The sequence below is a fragment of the Panthera uncia genome, chromosome C2 (genome assembly GCF_023721935.1).
Source record: "Panthera uncia isolate 11264 chromosome C2, Puncia_PCG_1.0, whole genome shotgun sequence".
In the NCBI taxonomy this organism is placed as follows: domain Eukaryota; kingdom Metazoa; phylum Chordata; class Mammalia; order Carnivora; family Felidae; genus Panthera; species Panthera uncia.
In genome coordinates this window covers 153,696,193-153,714,400 of record NC_064810.1, presented here as the reverse complement: position 1 = coordinate 153,714,400, position 18,208 = coordinate 153,696,193, and the positions used below count along the sequence as shown (strand labels likewise).

The following is an 18,208-nucleotide window of genomic DNA, read 5'->3' as shown; positions in this document are numbered from 1 at the left end:
AGCGTCCGACTTCAGCCAGGTCACGATCTCGCGATCCGTGAGTTCGAGCCCCGCGTCAGGCTCTGGGCTGATGGCTCGGAGCCTGGAGCCTGTTTCCGATTCTGTGTCTCCCTCTCTCTCTGCCCCTCCCCCGTTCATGCTCTGTCTCTCTCTGTCCCAAAAATAAATAAAAAACGTTGAAAAAAAAAAAATAACCTTTTGTTGTATTTTGACCATATGATCTAGTACCTTCTGTATATTTTTATACAGAGTATGCGCCATTGGAGTGTGGACTAGATCATAAATATCCTCAGCTTCATATGCATACCAGACACACGCCTTTTTTTTTTTGTTTTTCAAGTAGATTTATTTTGAGAGGGAGCATGAGCGAGTAGGGGTGGGCAGGGAGAGAGGGGGAGAGAGAGGATCCCAAGCAGGCTCCACACTGTCAGCACAGAGCCCGATGTGGGGCTTGATTCCATGAACCATGAGATCGTGGCCTGAGCCAAAATCAAGAGTCGGACACTTAACTCACTGAGCCACCCAGGTGCTCCTGTAAGCACTCTTGATTTTCTCCACATCAGATTATGCTGTGGTCGTTACTACTTAATGATGGGTAATTGAGAAATCATTTTTGTGGTTGCGGAGTACATTCTTGACTGTTGGCAACAGCTTACGTTCCTAATGATACAGGTTGGTGTGTCGATGTCTATTTGTGTTTTCTTATGGACATTAAACAGCGAGAGAATGTGAGTTGGGTCCATTGGGCACAAGGAAGAAGGTTCTAGATCAAAACATGGTCTTGGCTCGCACGAAACTCAGTACACAGATGTTCACAGTGTCGCTACTCTTAATGGCCAAGAAGGAGAACCAACCAGATGTCCGTCAGCTAGTGAATGGCCAAACAAAACGGGGTACGTTGTTGCGATGGAATATTTGCGGTAAAAAGGAGTGAAGTGCAGGCACACCTCAGACAGAGGCAGCGCAGGTTCTGTTCCAGACCGCAGTAAGTGACCCTTGCAGTAAAATGAGTCAGATGAGTTTTTCGGCTCCTCAGTGCACATGAAAGTTCTCTTTACACCACCCTATAGGCTAGTCAGTGTGCAATAACCATGTATATATTTTAGGTAAAAAAATACTTCATCGCGGGGCGCCTGGGAGGCCCAGGCAGTGAGGAGGCCAGTTGGTTCAGAGTCGGACTCTTGATTTCAGCTCAGTTATGATCTCACAGTTTGTGCGTTTGAGACCCGCATCGGGTTCCACGCTGAGAGCGCAGAGCCTGTTTGGGATTCTTTCTCTCTCTGCCCCTCTCCTGCTCTCTCGCTTTCTTTCTTTCCCTTTCAAAATAAATAAACTTCAAAAAAAAATGCTTTCTTGCTAAACAGTGGGTTACAATGACAGTTCACCATAACAAACACAATAATGATGAAAAAGTCTGCAATACTGTGAATTACACAAATTGAAATACTGAGAATGACAAAACGTGACAGGTACAGCGCGAGGACTCTTAGTGACTGACGTGCTGTTGGAAGGGTGGTGCCGATCGACCTGCTTGATGCAGGTGGTCACAAACCTCCAGTTGTAAAAACCGTGGCATCTGCCAAGGGGGATGCAGCAGAGTGCAGTGAAAGGATATCTGCCCGTTGTCCTGCTGGGACACGCGTGAACGCTGAAAGCATGCGTAGTCAAGGAAGCCGGTGAATCACATACCGTGTGACTGTTTATGTCCGGTGTGAGCCGGGCAAGTCCCTGGAGACAGAAAATAGAGTGATGAGTGGTTGCCAGGGGCGGAGTGGGTGAGGGTGGGAAGTGCCTGCTGAGGGGTGCAGTTTCCTTTTCGGGGTGATGAGAATGCCCCATGGTTGGTAGTGGTGATGATTTCACAATTCTGAATATGCTAAGCACGAGTCAGGTTTTAAAAGGATGAATTTTATGGTATGTGAATTGTATCTCAGTAAAGCCGTGGTAAAAAACTGGTCTTAGATTATGCTTGTGTGTATAATAAAATGTTAATGTGAGAGTCTAGCACATGAAAACAAACCGTCAGAGAATCTCTTCATTCTTCTGTCATAGTGTACGAAGGAAAGGATGATGTGGTTTGTAGGAAAGAAAGATCAACCTGAATGGTTTCTCTAGTTGAGAGGCCATTGAAGTTTTATGTTAAACAGCGATGTTCTTTGTGTGGACTGTCGGTGATACACAGTTTCTTTAAATTCAACAATTTGTTCAAAATAGGTCAGTCTTATGAAATTCGGATGCTGGATAATCGGAAAATGGGAGATATGCCCGAGATTACTGGAAAATTGGTAAAGGTAAGGATGATCCATTTTGATTCCTAACAGGTATTGTTTGCAGTGACTGAAAAAAGTAGCAGGTTTGCCGTAGAAGGTTTAGGTTTTTTGCACGAGAGTCGTTCTTTTAAAATCATTTAATTTCACTTTAAGAAGTAATGGCTATACTGCAACTCTTGACGTTTTGAACTATATTTTGTGTCCTTGTCTATAAAACAGAAATGAATAGCAGTTACTGGGTTAAGTAAATGCGAAAGCCCTTTGGACACTAAGGCACCACAGTTGCAGCCGTGGGGGAGAAACCCACCACCACAACAGAGACTTTTAAGTTTTTCCTTTAAAAGTAAAAGAATAATGTGGGGGGAAATGTTAAGTGTTCATATGACACTTTTAAAGCCCTTTTATTTCACCTCTTAAAATCTCTCTGAAGACTGGAAATCTCTGTGCACCCTGTGTCCACACTGAGACGTATCTGAACGAGGGCGGTCGTTCCAAGTGTAGGAGGCATAACCATCGGCTGGCTAGTCCGTTCCTTTTAGGATAGATCTTCGGGACCGTCCTGCTCCCTCCAGTGTCCTGCAGGGCATCCTCTAGCCTCTGCCTGTCACACAGAATGGTGTACTATAGATTCGGTGGCATTACAGGGCAGGACTTCTGGAAGAAGCTTGAGGGAAGGCAGAGCTTCAGTGTGGCTAAGTGTCAGCGTGAGAGAAGCAGCCCTTTGTTCTCTTGACGCTTCCGTCTTCCCAGAGAGGCACCCGGGGGCCTGGGCACTGCTGGGCTCTCGGTATGGAGAGGCGTTCCATGGAAAGACTCCCCTCTGTGGGTCTGCCTTTTTAGAGGGTGAGCGCGGGAAAGGCAGCTTGGGCCCATCTGGGAGAGCCGGAGCATCTTTGGGATGTTTTAGTGCTTCCTCCCAGACTTCCGACTCCCAGGGCTCCCATCTTTCCCGGACCAGAGGGAGACAGCTCGTTTCCCATTCTCACATTCACCAGTTTGCGCTTTGAGTCTGTCGGGTCTGTGCTCGGTCCGTGGGTTTGGTCCTTTCCCCGTAGGGTGAGTCAGGTCAGATTAACAGCTCTCATTTTCTAGTGTGTAGGAAGCTTCGAAATGTCAGAGATTCTCTCGGGATGCCCTAGTCCTACCAGGCTGGCTTGTTGTCAGGCCACCGGGTGCCCTGGTTCACCTGCAGGCAAATCTGCCAATTGTATTTGTGAAAATGCCACCAGGAGTATATATTTTAAGGGAAGATGTGGGTGAATTCTTCTGTCACTGTGAAAGTTACATTGGATGACTGTGAGAAGCCGCTTTAAAAAAAATCGATGTAGAAGTGTTGAAAAGTTGTTTAAATTGTAGACTGCTGTACAAAATGAAATAAGGCATTGTGTGCCTGGTATTGAGGTCCTTAAAACTGGACGTAAAAATGGTAGACGTTAATAAAGAGCTACTTATATGGTAAAATTTAAATATAACCAGAGGTAGAATGGTGCGATGATGCAGCCACATGTGTTTATCACGTGGTTTATGATAAACACACGTGTATCATGGGTGCCTGTGATAAGCTACTCGAGAATACCAGTCAGGTTAGCTTGGAATGGCAGGGTTAATTAAGTTGTTGCTTGATTGCTTTAAGTTCTGCCTCTTGGGTTTAGTTCCAAATTAAAATATGTAAAAACCTCTAATTTACAAGATTCATGCCAGGTAAGAAATTAAGGCAAAAACAACTCTTCATTATGAGGTAAGTGAACTGTTGACAGTAGAGAAACCGTCTCCCTCTAAGTGCAAAGTGGGTGTCTTGCTGTCATTAAACAAGCATATTCTTCCTCGACAAGAGCACTCATTTTGAAAGCATCAGTTTTCCTAAACAGTTAGCTTACAGAGTGGAAAGGTTAAGTTTGAAAAGGTCTTGGGGCGCCTGGGTGGCTCAGTCGGTTAAGCGTCTGACTTTGGCTCAGGTCAGGATCTCACTGCTTGTGAGTTCGAGCCCCACGTCGGGCTGTGTGCTGACAGCTCAGAGCCTGGAGCCCGCGTCGGGTTCTGTGTCTCTCTCTCTCTCTGCCCCTTCCCGCTCGTCCCCTCCCTCCCTCCCTCCCTCCCTCTCTCTCTCTCTCTCTCAAAAATAAACATTAAAAAAATTTTTCTAAGGTTTTCAATCAGTTTCATCTTCCACATGATAAGCCACATGTCTGATATTTGGTGGCTGTGCCAGAATACATCAAGTTAGAGCCCGAGAGCTTGCCTGGGACTCAGAGCAACAGTCTGCTCCTGCCAGAGGACTGCAGGGTGAATTTCTTAAGAATCCCACCCTTTTTTTATCTGCAGTATATATCCCGGAAGTACTGTGCAGCAATCTGGTGTCTAATTTCCTGACTCCACGATCTTTGAGTCTGCTATGGTGGGGGCATCTTAGGGAACAAATGCCGGGTCGGCAGAGGTGCTTTGGAACTTGGCTGTGCTCAGTAGCCTTGGTGATGTGCTCGCTTTGCTCGTTCTTGCTGTTAGGGCCCCTTTCCCCTGCTGGCTCTCTTGGTGTTTGATTTTCTTTTCCCCTTCCAAATTCACGAGTTTTTTTTTAATAGGCTGCCACTTCTTAACTCTGGTTCTCTTTCAATATTCTTTACTGTGCCATTTTAGTCTGGCCTACCAGAATGAGGTTGAGTCAAGCTCTTAAATCCAATACCGATATTCTCATACTATTTTCATCTGAATGTGTGGATTCGATCTGGTTCTCACTAAATACGAAAGAATCAAATCATGACATTTCTGTGCTGCACCTTATTCTGAGTTCGGCTTGTTGGGCAACGTGACCCAAGGCCCCCGCCAGCCCGTGCACCTTCCCCGTGAGGTCTTCGCTGCCCGCGGGCGGCGGTGTCACGTGGGTGCTGATGGACGGCCCGGGCAGGCCCCGAAGACGTGGGTGCCGGTGGCAAGGCGGGCGGCACGAACCAGAGCTGTGACTGTGCCTTTATAGATTTCCACTTTGGTCCCAGTGACTTTTTTTGGCCTCTTTGTAAACTACAGTTGACCCTTGAACAACAAGTGTTCGAACTGCGCGGGTCCACTTAGGAGCAGATTTTTTCAATATACACAGCGTAGTGCTGTGAATGTATTTTCTCTTATGATTTTTTAGTCTACGTTTGTTTTCTCTAGCCTACTTTATTGTAACAACGCACAAGATGTGCGTTACTCAGCCGTTGATGTTATCGGTAAACTGGTGAACAGTCGGCTAGTAAGTAGTTGTTTTGGGGGAGTCCAAAGTTACACGTGGATTTTCTACTGTGGGAGGGTTCGGCGCCTCCAACCCCCATGCTGTCGAGGGTCAACTGTGTTTCACATTAAAATACTGCTGCTCTTTAATAGTTTCCTTCAAAATATTTCTCCATTCTGCCACATTTTGGGCAGCACCCTGGTGGGTAGGGAAGGCAAGGCACTAAAGCAGTATTTATATGTGTTGCTAACAGATTATTTCCTAGTCAGACAAGAGCGTAGACTGGAAACATGATAATCTTACTGCATCATGAGAAAGTTGCTTATAAATGCGTCAGAAACACTAATTAGGGTAAATCTGGTATCTGAAGACATTGCATGACCTGTTTTCTTGTTTCTGGAACCAAACAATCATTGGCACCTGAAACGTGTGGGAAGTGAAGGAGGGATGGGCGGAGAGCGGAGAACTGGCCTCAAGTGTGTGGAGTAAAGTCTTCCCTGGGAACCGGAGTGTTTGGATGAAGTTTGCCTGTGGGCGGAACGTCCCCCCACTGCTTACCTCAGATAACCCCTTGCACGTAAATAGTAGAGAATGACTTTAGCATATATGTTCTTTTCTTGGTGGGTGTGGGCACATTCTCCCACCTGTCCCTTGACTGTCTTTTTAGTTTTTCATTTTATTGAAGTATAATTAACATGCAGTGTTACATTAGTTTCAGTTGTAAGGTACAGCGATTCAGCATTTCTATATATTAGTACTTTGACTGTCTGTAAAAAAAAAAAAAAAAAAAACCCTCAGTTATTAACTATTATTTTAAATAGTTTTGCCATTGTGCCCGGGTTTCTGTCTGCTTCTGCCCTTTCATTTTTGTAATCTGATGTTTTCTTCATAGAAGTCAAATTCTTGCTCTCTGATTTTATGGACGTGTACCTTAATTTTGAGTTGCGATGTCAACTTTTTAAATAAAAATTTTACCTAAGTGATCATTTTATTTGTGCTTTTTATTTCTGGGCTGTAATTCTTTTTGCACTGAATAATTATACCCATAATCCACATATTCCAAGAAGAAAGCAGTTCACTTAGAAAATGTTGAAAGCAGAATTTTCCTTGCATGCTCGTCTGTTGTAGGTTAATGCATAAGAAGTGAAAGCACTTCTGCATTTTAGCTGGAATAGTTTAAAAGCGCTCATTTTCCCCACTTACTCCATAGAGCATCATAAGAGTTGTATTCCATGACAGACGGCTGCAGTACACAGAGCATCAGCAACTCGAAGGCTGGAAGTGGAATCGCCCAGGAGACAGACTTCTCGATTTAGGTACGAGTGGCTGTCGGAAGACTCTGGAGAGACGGCGGTTGGCAGCCGTGCCTGTCACTGTGTTGGCAGCGTGTTTAACTGTGAGGAGAGAGTTTGGTGTTAGCGGGTCCTGCGTGCCTTGAGTTGTTCTGTACTTAGAAATGAAGTGGGTTTTTTGGTGCTAAAAGAGCGCGAGTCAGGAATTTTGAGTTTGAAACCATTTATTTAGTTCTCGATTGGCACATCCATCGTGCGTTGAATGAAGTGAAATAGAAACCGTGAGGGGAGAAAGTCTCGTGCACGTTGGGCGGGCTTGGGTGTTAGTGTGGTTGACCATGGGAACGTTGAAGGAAAAGGTTCAGCGTGGAGGTGTTGAAGGATTTCATTTGCACGTAATGATATTAAGTTGTAACTTTTCAGTGATTTGTAGTAGATGAGTTTCTGTGTAACTTCTTCTTAAAATACAGATATTCCAATGTCTGTGGGAATAATTGACACCAGGACAAATCCAAGCCAGTTAAATGCGGTTGAATTTCTGTGGGACCCTGCAAAGCGCACGTCTGCTTTCATTCAGGTTTGGAGTTTTACCTTATTAGCAGTCCACCAGCCTGGTCATCTGAAGGACCATGGATGAGCTTGAATTCTTCACACACAATGTTCTCTTTAAAAGCTTGTTTGTAAACTATCTTATAATGTCTTCTATATGTGTATGTTTTTCAACCTACGTACACATAACTGTATACGTGTGTGTATAAAGTGAAGTTGGGGTTATCCTACTAAATCCGTCATTTATAGACTAACCTACTACTCAAACTACTTTTACCATTGGTAATAACACTAATCAAAACTTCTAATTAAAACTTCTTTTTCTCGTAAGATGTATTTCTCTTCAACAAAAGCTCCTGGGTTTTTTTTAATTTATTTTTTAATTTACATCCAAGTTAGCATATAGTACAACAATGATTTCAAGAGTAGATTCCTTAATGCCCCTTACCCATTTGGCCCATCCCCCCTTCCACAATCCCTCCAGCAGCCCTCAGTTTGTTGTCTGTATTCAAGAGTCTTATGTTTTGTCTCCCTCCCTGTTTTTGCTCCCTTCCCTTATGTTCGTTCATCTGTTTTGTATCTTAAAGTCCTCATATGGGTGAAGTCATAGGATTTTTGTCTTTCTCTGACTAATTTCACTTAGCATAATACCCTCCAGTTCCATCCACATAGTTGCAAATGGCAAGATTTCGTTCTTTTTGATTGCCGAGTAATACTCCATTGTATATATATACCACGTCTTCTTTATCCATTCATCCATCGATGGACATTTGGGCTCTTTCCATACTTTGGCTATTGTTGATACTGCTGCTGTAAACATTGGGATGCATGTGCCCCTTCGAAACAAAAGGTGTTTTGTTTTTTTTTTTTAAGGTTATTTTTATTTATTTTGACACAGAAATAGAGAGCAAGCGGGGGGAGGGGCAGAGAGAGAGAGAGGGAGACAGAATCCCAAGCAGGCTCTGCACTGTCAGCACAGAGCCCAACTTGGGACTCAAACTCATAAATCACGGCATAATGACCTGAACCAAAACCAGGAATCGGACGCTTAACCAACTGAGCCACCCAGGCACCCCCCAAAAGCTGCTGTTTTTAAAAGGGTAGGATTAAGGCACCTGGCTGGCTCAGCCCATAGAGCATGCGACTCTTGATTTTGGGGTTGTTAAGTTCGAGCCCCACGTTGGGCATAGAGTTTACTTAAAAAAATAAAAAAAATTAAAGGGTGAGATTGAAGAAAGTGTACAGCTCAAGATTCCTTCTGCCATTAAAGACATTCTAATATTGAAAATGTCAAACCCCCACCAAAGTAAGAGAAGAAGAATGAATCCTCAGTGTATCCACCACCTGGCTTCAACAGTTACTAGTAGTTTCCTTGGTTTTTGTTATTGATGGAGCACTCGAGAGCAACTCCCAGGCATTTCATTTCACCCTAAATACCCATTTGTATCCCTAAGAGATGAGTTTTTTAAAAACATAAATATAATATGTGTAAAATATACTTAGTAGTAATTTTTATACCCTCTCTGTTCAAATTTGTGTATGGTGTTATTAAAACAACTGAGTTAGGTAATCTTCATGTAGAAAGGGAAATTGCTTAATTGCTGATGAGCCTAAGTAGGCTCTCATTTGTGTGAACTGTAAAGAATCTTTAGTATTTTGTGTTTTTGTGGCCTACCAAATAGTATCTCCCATCAACTAAGAATCACTAGGGACATGGTTCGTATTAGCTGGCCTTGTACTGGTATCGGAAGAGGAACAGAAGTGGTGGGAAGTGAGCATTGTCCTCGGTGCACTTTGAGGGCTGACAGAGGAGTTTAGACCACACAGGCAGGGTGAGTAGTGGGCTCTGGGGAAGGTGGCCACCGCCCAGGTGGTCGGTCGCACAGTTGGCGTGTGTAGGCCCGGCAGTAAGGCGATGGGCTGGCTAGGCGAGGTGGTGGCGGGAGAGGGCGGACAAATGGAAGCTCTCGACGGTGAGGTGTCCGTTGCCGTGGACTGAGCCGTGTGCAAGGCCGAGGACCCTGGGTCTGAGAGCACCATTCAGTCCAGAGTGGAGGTAGGAGAGTACCCGTGATGGGAACAAGTCCTGCATTAAAGGGCAGGAGGCGCCGGACTGGGGAAAGTCCAGAAAGGCCCAGTGGGATTCGTGAGAGGAGAGCCGTACAGAGAAATTCATGACAGGCATCTGGCTAATATGCAGGGCTTGGTTTGAAAAGATCTTGAATCTGTGGCTGTGGCGGGACGTCCCAGAAGGAGTAAGATAGAAGGGGCTCCGTAGACGGGTCTCTGAGTCCCTTTCAGCTTGAGTCGTTTTCCAGGTGCACTGCATCAGCACAGAATTCACTCCCCGGAAGCACGGAGGCGAGAAGGGAGTGCCTTTCAGGATCCAGGTGGACACCTTTAAGCAGAACGAAAACGGAGAATACACGGATCATCTACACTCAGCTAGCTGCCAAATCAAAGTGTTTAAGGTGAGAGAGAGAAAGTAGGCTTTTAGTAATAACCAAGGCCCGGTGTTGCTTGTAAATTTTCCGTCTTCAGCCTGCTGGACGAAACCCTCTGCTTTGTGTTTAAGCCTAAAGGTGCGGACAGGAAACAAAAAACGGACCGAGAGAAGATGGAGAAGAGAACCGCTCACGAGAAGGAAAAGTACCAGCCGTCCTACGACACCACCATCCTCACGGAGGTAACGCCCGCCCAGCAGCGCTCTGGTTTCTGAAGAGAAACACGCAGCAGTCTGCATAGCGGCACTCTGAGGAGGGGTTTCGCTACAGAGGGTTGGGAAGCTTGGGTGGTGGGCTGACATAACGTTCTCTGTGAAATTTGTGGGGAAGATGTTTTATTTAAATTGGGGGATTTTAATAGATTAGTTTCCTGGGTGGGGTCCGGAATGAAGATGCTGAAATCCCAATCAGGTCTCACAAACAGACCTTACAAACCTTGAAAGTTGTCAAGAGATTAAGTCGGGGCCTAGAATGTCTGATTTTTGTCACTGCTGGGGTTTTGCATTTTCTTTAACTTTGAATCCTGCTAGTCATACGTTTGTTTAATTGGACTGCAGAGACATAAAGCAGGGTATTAGATCTTTCTTTGTATAATGAAAAGACATTGATCCCAATCTTTGGTGTTTGTCCAGATGAGGCTTGAGCCTATAATTGAAGATGCAGTTGAACATGAGCAGAAAAAGTCCAGCAAGCGGACTTTGCCAGCAGACTACGGTGATTCTCTGGCAAAGCGAGGCAGTGTAAGGGACTTCTGCTTCTCTTCTCATTGTGCAGGAAACCTTGTGCAGTGTTAGATATAGGATCAACTTCCACCGAAAAGTAAAGCCAAATTTGTTTTTGATGTCCTTGTCTTGATTTAATTTGCTTTTGTTTAGACTTCCTGCTTTCTGTTTGTTCCTCACTGAGGAAAATTTCCTAAATCTAACACTTTAAAACAAAGTTGACCATATTGGGTGGTTTTGGAAGGAAAAACGACACTCAGAAATGTGTTCCCTCCCTTCCTCCTTCCCTTCCTCCCTCCCTCCCTATCTCTCCTTTGCACACACACTTCCTTCAAGAGCATTGAAATTAATTGAAAATACTTTCTTTAGTAAAAGAGTTAATCATTTTTGTGTAATTAAAAAAGGTTTTGCTTTCTCATGTGTATAACTGATAAGAAAATGCAATGGATATCTAGACAAATGGTGGCAGCAAGCTTGACATTAACAGGCAATACTTTGTGTCACATTTCCCTGCATGTAGTATAAGAATGTGTGTCTGTCTGTGCTTTTAAAAGCCTGTTTGGCAGCACTGGTAGAAAGAAGTCTTTGCATCAGTGTTTCCTCTTGGCTCCTGCATTGTGACTTTGTGCTTCGGGCCAGAACAGCGAGTGCATCTTGCTACACTGAGACCTGGTTCTCCCAACATGCAGTCGAGGGTTTTGGCTTTGTCACCTTAAGCACAGCATGTCTTTATCTTACGACACAGCTCTTCATCTAACAGCCCACAAAGCATTCTCTTGTTACTTAAACTTAGATCACCGGGTACCCGCAGTAAATGTAAACACAGAGCATTCAGTAATTTTTAAAAGTAACTGTCATCATCTGTATTCATGGCTACTCTATTCATCATGGCAGTGTTTGTAAAATCAAGGTGCCAGACATGACGTTTTCACTCTTAACACGTGTATATGTAATTCTCTGTAGAATATGAAAGTCACAGGCCTTATCACAGGACCCTCATTTCCAGATTAAAGCATTGAGTGAAAATATTTCAAGTGCTTCTTTGTGCAGTGAAACAGAAAAGTGGATGTCTGGATAGGGAGCGCACATAATGCGTTTTCTTTAACTGGGCTTTTCTGATTTGGATCAAAGCTTGTGTGGACAACTATATGCTCCCTCCCCAGGGTCCCCTGGGCCCCCCTTCAGTTTTATATTTTTCAATCTTCTTTGCATTTCCCAGCAGAAGACTCACCAATCGTTCTTAGTAAACTTTTCTGGGGAGATCCTGGTAACTGAAGTCGCTTTTCCTTTCTTGTTAGAAACTATTTAATGAAAAGGAATGCGTTCTGATAACTCGTAAATTGAGGAAATCTATTATAGTCCGGAGCTAATCTGGAGGTGGTAGAATTGTTGGTAAATTATTAATGACTCTTAAGTCTAAAGTATGCAAAACGTCAGCAGTTCACTGGCCTGGGATTTCACATCTTCCTAGAGCGTGTTGCTTGCTGCCCTGGGCTGTATTTAGTTTGGTTAAGATACTCGTAGAGGGTGGCGAGAGCTCCTCTTTGAAACCTGTTGAAGAAAAAGTAAGGTACAGATTAGTCCCTGTAAAAAAGTCCACAGCGTTTCGTATATTTGTGCGAGTACCTACAAAGGCAGGCCAGCATTTCTTACAGTTCTTGGGTAGTTACACTTGGCCTTCGTTAGGAAAGCACGGCAGGCTCACCTATTACCAGGTGCTGTTTGAAATGGTCCCACGCTGAGTAGAGGCCCTACTGTTGGCTCTGGACAGCTGCTGCACGACAACCCCTTTAATGTGTCTGTTGGTCTTTGTCCCTGAGCTGTATTTTACTGGCTCAGATCAGGCTGCCAATGTCTACAGTCTAAAACGGGCCGGCATTTTCCAGTCTACCTGGGGAGGGACTTTGTTCACGGTGCACTGAAACCGTGCCCACACCAGTCCAAGCCAGGTATTGCTGGAGCCATAATGAATTACAGACTTTCCTCAGGAACGTAGGCACTGCACTGTTGCTTATTTTATTTTATTTTATTTTATTTTATTTATTTAAAAATTTTTTTTAATGTTTATTTTTGAGAGAGGATGGGGGAGGGGCAGAGAGAGAGGGAGACACAGACTCTGAAGCAACGTCCCAGCTCTGAGCTGTCAGCACAGAGCCCAGTGCGGGGCTAGAACTCTCGAACCGTAAGATCATGATCTGAGCCGAAGCGGGACGCTTAACCAACTGAGCCACCCGGGTGCCCCGCTTTCTTTTATTTTTTATTTAATTTTTATTTTAAAGATTTTTCTTTTTGAGTAGTCTCTCCCCCCAACGTGGGGTACTGAGATCAAGAGTCGTACCCTCTCATGACTGAGGCAGCCAGGTGTCCCCCACCCCCCATTGCTTAAAGACAGGGAAGCACGACAGGGTAGAAGAAACATTGTGAAAATCTTCGTGGGTATGCCCTTCCCCTCTCCAGTTGAGACTGCAAGAGAAGCCTACAAAATAGAGAGCCGGCCTTGGTGCTTCATTCAGCCTGGCCTTTTAAGAACTTGGCACCCATCGTTTTCTTAGAAGCCAAGGCCTCCCAACAGGACCGGTTTTCACTGGTTTCCTGGTGTTCAGTGAGTCAAGCCTCGTATTTATTGGGCAGGTTTTAGAAGTAAGCTGTTAGCATCCCTGCTTTTCTCCTGGTGAAGGAATCTCGTGTAAAAGCGAAATAGGTGTGTTTATGGAGGTTTCATAAATCTGGTGTCCCTGCCGTATTACTGTGCCGCGTTAACTTGGAGCTTTTGACGGCTTCATTTCCTCAGACAGCTGGCAGTGATGAACGGATTTGGGGAGACTTAGTACTAAACGGTTTACCTTATTTAGATGTCCATGTTGTGCAACATGGTCATAGTTTTTATGGTGCGGCAAGGGAACCGTCTTCCAGGCAGTGGAGAGGACCGTGAACATGCGACACCTAGAACTTGCTGGATCTGCCAGTTGGGCTCCTCCGACTGCAAGATGAGGCGGTGTTACTTTGAGAGCTGGAAAGAGAAGCGGCCTAGTTGCAGGGGAGTGGGCACTGATGCGTAAAAGGCCACTTAGAGTGAAATTGGTGTGCATGCGGTGAGTTCAGTGGTGCTGTCTGGGCAGATGAGATTTCTTTGTGAAAGTTGGTAGTAGTTGGAACACTCTGGTCAATTTTCCCATTTTTGAGGGGACACGTAATGGGTGGTCGATTTAAGATACAACCATGACATTGCTTTTTGAAGTGTATCCTGCCGAATTTAAATACCATAGCAATTTAACACCCAACTGTTGTTCATTTAAAAAGTTCATGATGGGGCCACCTGGCTGGCTCAGTCGGTGAAGCGTCCGACTTTGGCTCAGGTCATGATCTCACGGTTCGTGGGTTCGAGCCCCATTTTGGGCTCTGTGCCGACAGCTCAGAGCCGGGAGCCTGCTTGGGATCCTGTGTCTCCCTCTCTCTCTGCCCCTCCCCCGCTCGCTTTCTCTCTCCCTCTGCGTCTCTCTCTCTCAAAAAGAAATAAATGTTAAATAAAAAGTTCATGATGGAGCTCTGTAGTTATGCCTGAAATTTTATCCCATTCTTCCTCCTTGATCTGTTTTCTCTTCCACTTGCCATAAATAATTTCATCTCAATACGACAGACTCTTACGCCTGAAAATCTTTTAACGATCACCCTAATTACTTCTTTATGACAGACTTATTCAAACTGAAATTTAATATTTTCTCTGACCATAAGGCTCTTAAGTCTGTTGAGAAATGTTTTTGAAAGTAAACTCTACACCCAATGTGGGGCTTGAACTCACATCCCAGAGATCAAGAGTTGTGTGCTCTCCTGACTGAGCCAGCCAGCTACTTGCTGTTGGTACCAGTTTATCAAAACAAGAAAGTATACAATTATTAATAAACAGTTGTTAAATGTAAAAATAGAAATGTTATTGGAAATGCCTGTTGAAGGAGGAGACAGGGCGGAACGCAGTCACATTCTACATTTGTTTTTTTTTTTTTTTTTTTTTAGAGAAAAGCAACTTTGTTTAGAAACTTTGTTTAGACGTGCTTACTTTTCTTCGAGTGGTGTCATTCAGGTCTTGCAATTCCTTTTGAGTCATTTGCCCCAAATCCCAGTGACCTGTTTTTTATGATCCGGTCGATTACTTGAGTAGGTGTCAGCTGACGTTAGGTATTCCTGAAGTGTTGGAAGGCAAGGAGTTGAAAACTACCCGACATAAACAGAAGCATTGTTTTAGAGTCATGTACTTTCTGATTTATCCCGATATCTTTGGTCTTTTGCTTTGTTTGGGGGCGGGTCTTCTGTCCCCTGGCCGTGGTGAGACATGATGGCTTTTTTGTGTAAAACGTGAGAAGGGTGATTGCGAAGGGGGCCTGGCAACCGAGGGCGTCCTCCCACGGACTCATTCTAGGGACCCTGTCAGGGAGTGAGGTGGACTCCTGCTCAGGTTTGAAGCTCCTACTTGGTTGCCCTGACCTGCTCAGCACACTTTTGACTTAGCTTTTCCACTTCTCCTAATTGTAATGGCGCGTGTCTGTGTCTTTGCTCTGTCTGTGGTCAGAATGGTGCCTAGGCTGAAAGCTGTCCTAGTTCACCATGCCCCTTTCAGAAAAGAGAAGCCAGAAGCGTGTGTAGACATGTGTAGACCGGTAGAGAGCCGTAGGCAGCACCGCGCACAGTCGATGTGTTTCGATGCTAGGCCTGCCTTGCCTCGCTTGGTTGGGGACTGTTAACCTTAAAGGAACCCGGGAGGCGAGTGGGTACTGGTGAGGGTGCTGCTTGGGCAGGAGAGCAGAGGAGCACTAGGGGGACAGAGCCACCGTCCTGGTCACCATACGTGTCGGATGCTTACGAACCGTCCTTGCCTCTGCAGTTCCTAAACCTTGATAGGTGCCTGTGAGACCCTTGCTACAGAGGAAGGGGAGGGGTCTTGAAAGCCGGCTGTGCATAAGTGTACATTTCGAATGCCTGCATACGTTTTCGCTGCTGTCCTCACTTCAGGCCTTCCCTGTGATGAGTCAGTGCATAGACGCAGGTGGCACGTAAAGGCCACGCGGCAGTAAATTTGATGTTTCTGTGAGGTTCCTTGATGAGTGTCAAGTGTCTTGTGTTTTATGACCTTGCATTTGGCCAGACTAGACAGTGACTTGCAGAAATACTTCTTGCATACACTTCTAAAAGCAGCTCGCTAATTGATTTCTGTTTCTGTCCTTAGTGCTCTCCGTGGCCCGATACCCCCACAGCCTACGTGAATAGCAGCCCTTCCACAGCGCCCGCCTTCACCTCCCCACAGCAGGGCACATGCAGCGTCCCAGACAGGTACTGCTTCGTGCCGGCGTGCGCCCGGGGCGGCCCGGGCCGTGCCCCCTCACGTCCCCTCCTTGGTTGACGGCGTCTGCTCGTTGACACGGATCTGAAGTCTTTAGTGGTGGGGTCCAGCCGCCTCGGTTTGAGAGGAAAGTCGTCTCTTCCTTGCCTGCTGGCCTTTCTGTTCTCAGCCCTGGTGCTTCACACGTTCACAACTGTGGAAGTTGTAGGAAAGGGGGCGTTTTCCAGATACATCCTAGGTGAGAGAGAAGGAACATTAGTGAAGTCCTGGATAGAGAAGGACAGTGAGTTACCACGGTGGAACGGGCTTGCAGGTGTTGAGATTGCCTTTCTTAGGACGTACATTGGTCTTGAATCGCACCATATCAGGGCTGTTTTCTGCCCTGTTCCTTTGCCCTCCTGCTACACACACTGTGTTTATTGGTGAGTCTTTAAACTTGAAGAGCTTTCCGTGTCTAAAACCTTACTGTGGTTTTAGACCCGGAGACGGTGGACTCGTTCCATGTTCCTCTCGGTTGGGATTGCACCTGAGACCCCGGGGCCTGTGCGTGGGGGTGCCGCAGAGCTCATGCCGGCGGGTCACATCGGAGGTCCCCTGTTGCCGGAAGCTTCTCGCTGGGAAGGAAAGTTACAGGAGACTGCCGAGGGAGAGGTTCTCTTCCTTCCGCCCTGGCTGCCCCGACGCGGTCCGTCGCGGTCCACCCTGGCCACCGTGAAGGGAACACCAGCCCCCGGGGCCTTAGAGACGGTGCAAGCTCGTCTCCCGCAGTCGTGGAGCTGGGAGCGTGGGGCTGGGTGGCTCTGGCGGGGGCCCTCCGCCATGGCGGCCGCCTGTGTCCTCACGCCATGGAGCGGACGCCCGTGGGACCTCGCCTTCCTGGTCCCTGCCCCACAGCCCCGCCTCCTTGTGCGGTCATGCAGGGAGTGGGGCGTGGGGATCAACATCCGCATTTTGAGGGAACACAGGGACCCGGTCTGCGACAGGGTCTGATGAGAAGACAAGCAGAGGAGTAGACTGGTGGGCAGCTCAGCTCGTAGAGGTTTGCGCTGTAAGAGGAGGAACGTCGGGGAGACCAGGGACTGGTGTGTCCCCATGTGGGGGCCCTTCTGCTGTCACAGCCCGGTCCCGAGTCCTCTTGGGTGGCGTGACGGTCATGACTTCGGGGGCGGGTTGTGGGCTCCCGCACCTTCCGGGAGCCGTCCCCATCCCAGTGGGTCCAGAAGGACAGTCACCAGTCAGTGTCAGAACTGAAGTGATTGAAGGACAGATGCTAAGAAAGGAGGCAGAGCACAGGACCAGGAAGGCGCCACCCTCTCTGTGGAGTTGCCTTTGCTTTCATTTTCCCTTAGGAACCCGAGGACAGTGGCACCCGTTTGTTCCTTCCGCTGCCTTGACTGTCCCCGTCTTTAATGATGGATAAATGTGTTAATTAACGGACACTTTCCGTGTTGGCTTAGGGTCATTATACCATTTCTTGTAGCTCCTTAGTAAAGTGTGTGTGTTTTGCAGTTAATTTCAAATTGTTCATCTTGGATTCTCATATTTTTTTCCTTACTAAAATGAATGCATAGCCTTCATTTTCATGAAGCCCTTGGAGATAATGTTTCATAAAACTGGAAGTTCTTACTAGAACTGCTGGAGAAGGAGGAGGCGCGAATTAAACAGCCTCCTGGCTTAATTTCATCGTCCTGTTCACTCCCTAACCGGTGGTGCCAACGTTGTTAATTTGCAGATTATATGCTCTGTCCCACAGTGTTAGGGTAAATTCACCCTTTAACGTCTTGATTTAAAATATGTGTGTAATAATCCTCCTTTCCTTCCTTCCGTTCTCCCTAGCAATTCTTCTTCCCCAAATCATCAGGGAGATGGAGTTTCACAGCCCTCTAGTGAAGTAAGTATCTTTGTCCTGAAACCGTCAGAGGCTGTAAGGGTCCTGCGTTTTTAAGGCTCTTCCAGGGCCGCGAGTCATTGTTCGGGTCTCTGGGTAGTCAGACCTGTGCTCCTCTTGGGTCTTCTTGGACTTTAAACTTGCAGGGTTTCTGTGTTTTGTTTAAATGTTCTTCACAACATGCCAGGGACTTGGATTATTTTTTATTAAGTTTGAATTGTTTTTTCTGTTTATGTTCGTTTTCTTTGTTAATAGCAACTTCAGCCTTCAGCCACGATCCAGGAAACACAACAATGGCTGCTCAAAAACAGATTCTCTTCTTACACAAGACTGTTTTCCAATTTTTCAGGTATGTTTTGTGCGCGTGTGTGTACATGAGTGTTTTGTACTTGTTTCTGGACTTTCATTAGCCTTAATTTTTAAGAAAAAATGTGAAGTAATTC

At 45.9% G+C, this 18,208-nt stretch overlaps 2 protein-coding genes across 10 annotated transcripts in view; one reads left to right on the top strand and one right to left on the bottom strand.

The window, feature by feature from the left end:
- UBP1 (upstream binding protein 1) overlaps window positions 1–18,208 on the top strand; it is a 57,633-nt gene that overhangs the window by 28,341 nt on the left and 11,084 nt on the right. For 6 of the 9 annotated variants that reach the window (XR_007457434.1, XM_049629078.1, XM_049629074.1 and 3 more), the window contains exons 3-11: window positions 2,215–2,291; window positions 6,689–6,794; window positions 7,241–7,347; window positions 9,638–9,790; window positions 9,895–10,005; window positions 10,456–10,563; window positions 15,764–15,867; window positions 17,714–17,768; window positions 18,021–18,114. Coding sequence is in view for 8 of the 9 variants with exons in the window: in XM_049629078.1 (XP_049485035.1) it covers window positions 2,215–2,291; window positions 6,689–6,794; window positions 7,241–7,347; window positions 9,638–9,790; window positions 9,895–10,005; window positions 10,456–10,563; window positions 15,764–15,867; window positions 17,714–17,768; window positions 18,021–18,114 (915 nt within the window). In the remaining variant the exon portion in view is untranslated. The remainder of the gene's footprint in view (window positions 1–2,214; window positions 2,292–6,688; window positions 6,795–7,240; window positions 7,348–9,637; window positions 9,791–9,894; window positions 10,006–10,455; window positions 10,564–15,763; window positions 15,868–17,713; window positions 17,769–18,020; window positions 18,115–18,208) is intronic. The other 3 variants (XM_049629076.1, XM_049629075.1, XM_049629080.1) reach the window with 2 other exon arrangements.
- FBXL2 (F-box and leucine rich repeat protein 2) overlaps window positions 11,244–18,208 on the bottom strand; it is a 132,074-nt gene continuing 125,109 nt past the window's right edge. The window contains exon 16 of the transcript XR_007457435.1: window positions 11,244–12,096. The gene's annotated coding sequence lies outside the window, so the exon portion shown is untranslated. The remainder of the gene's footprint in view (window positions 12,097–18,208) is intronic.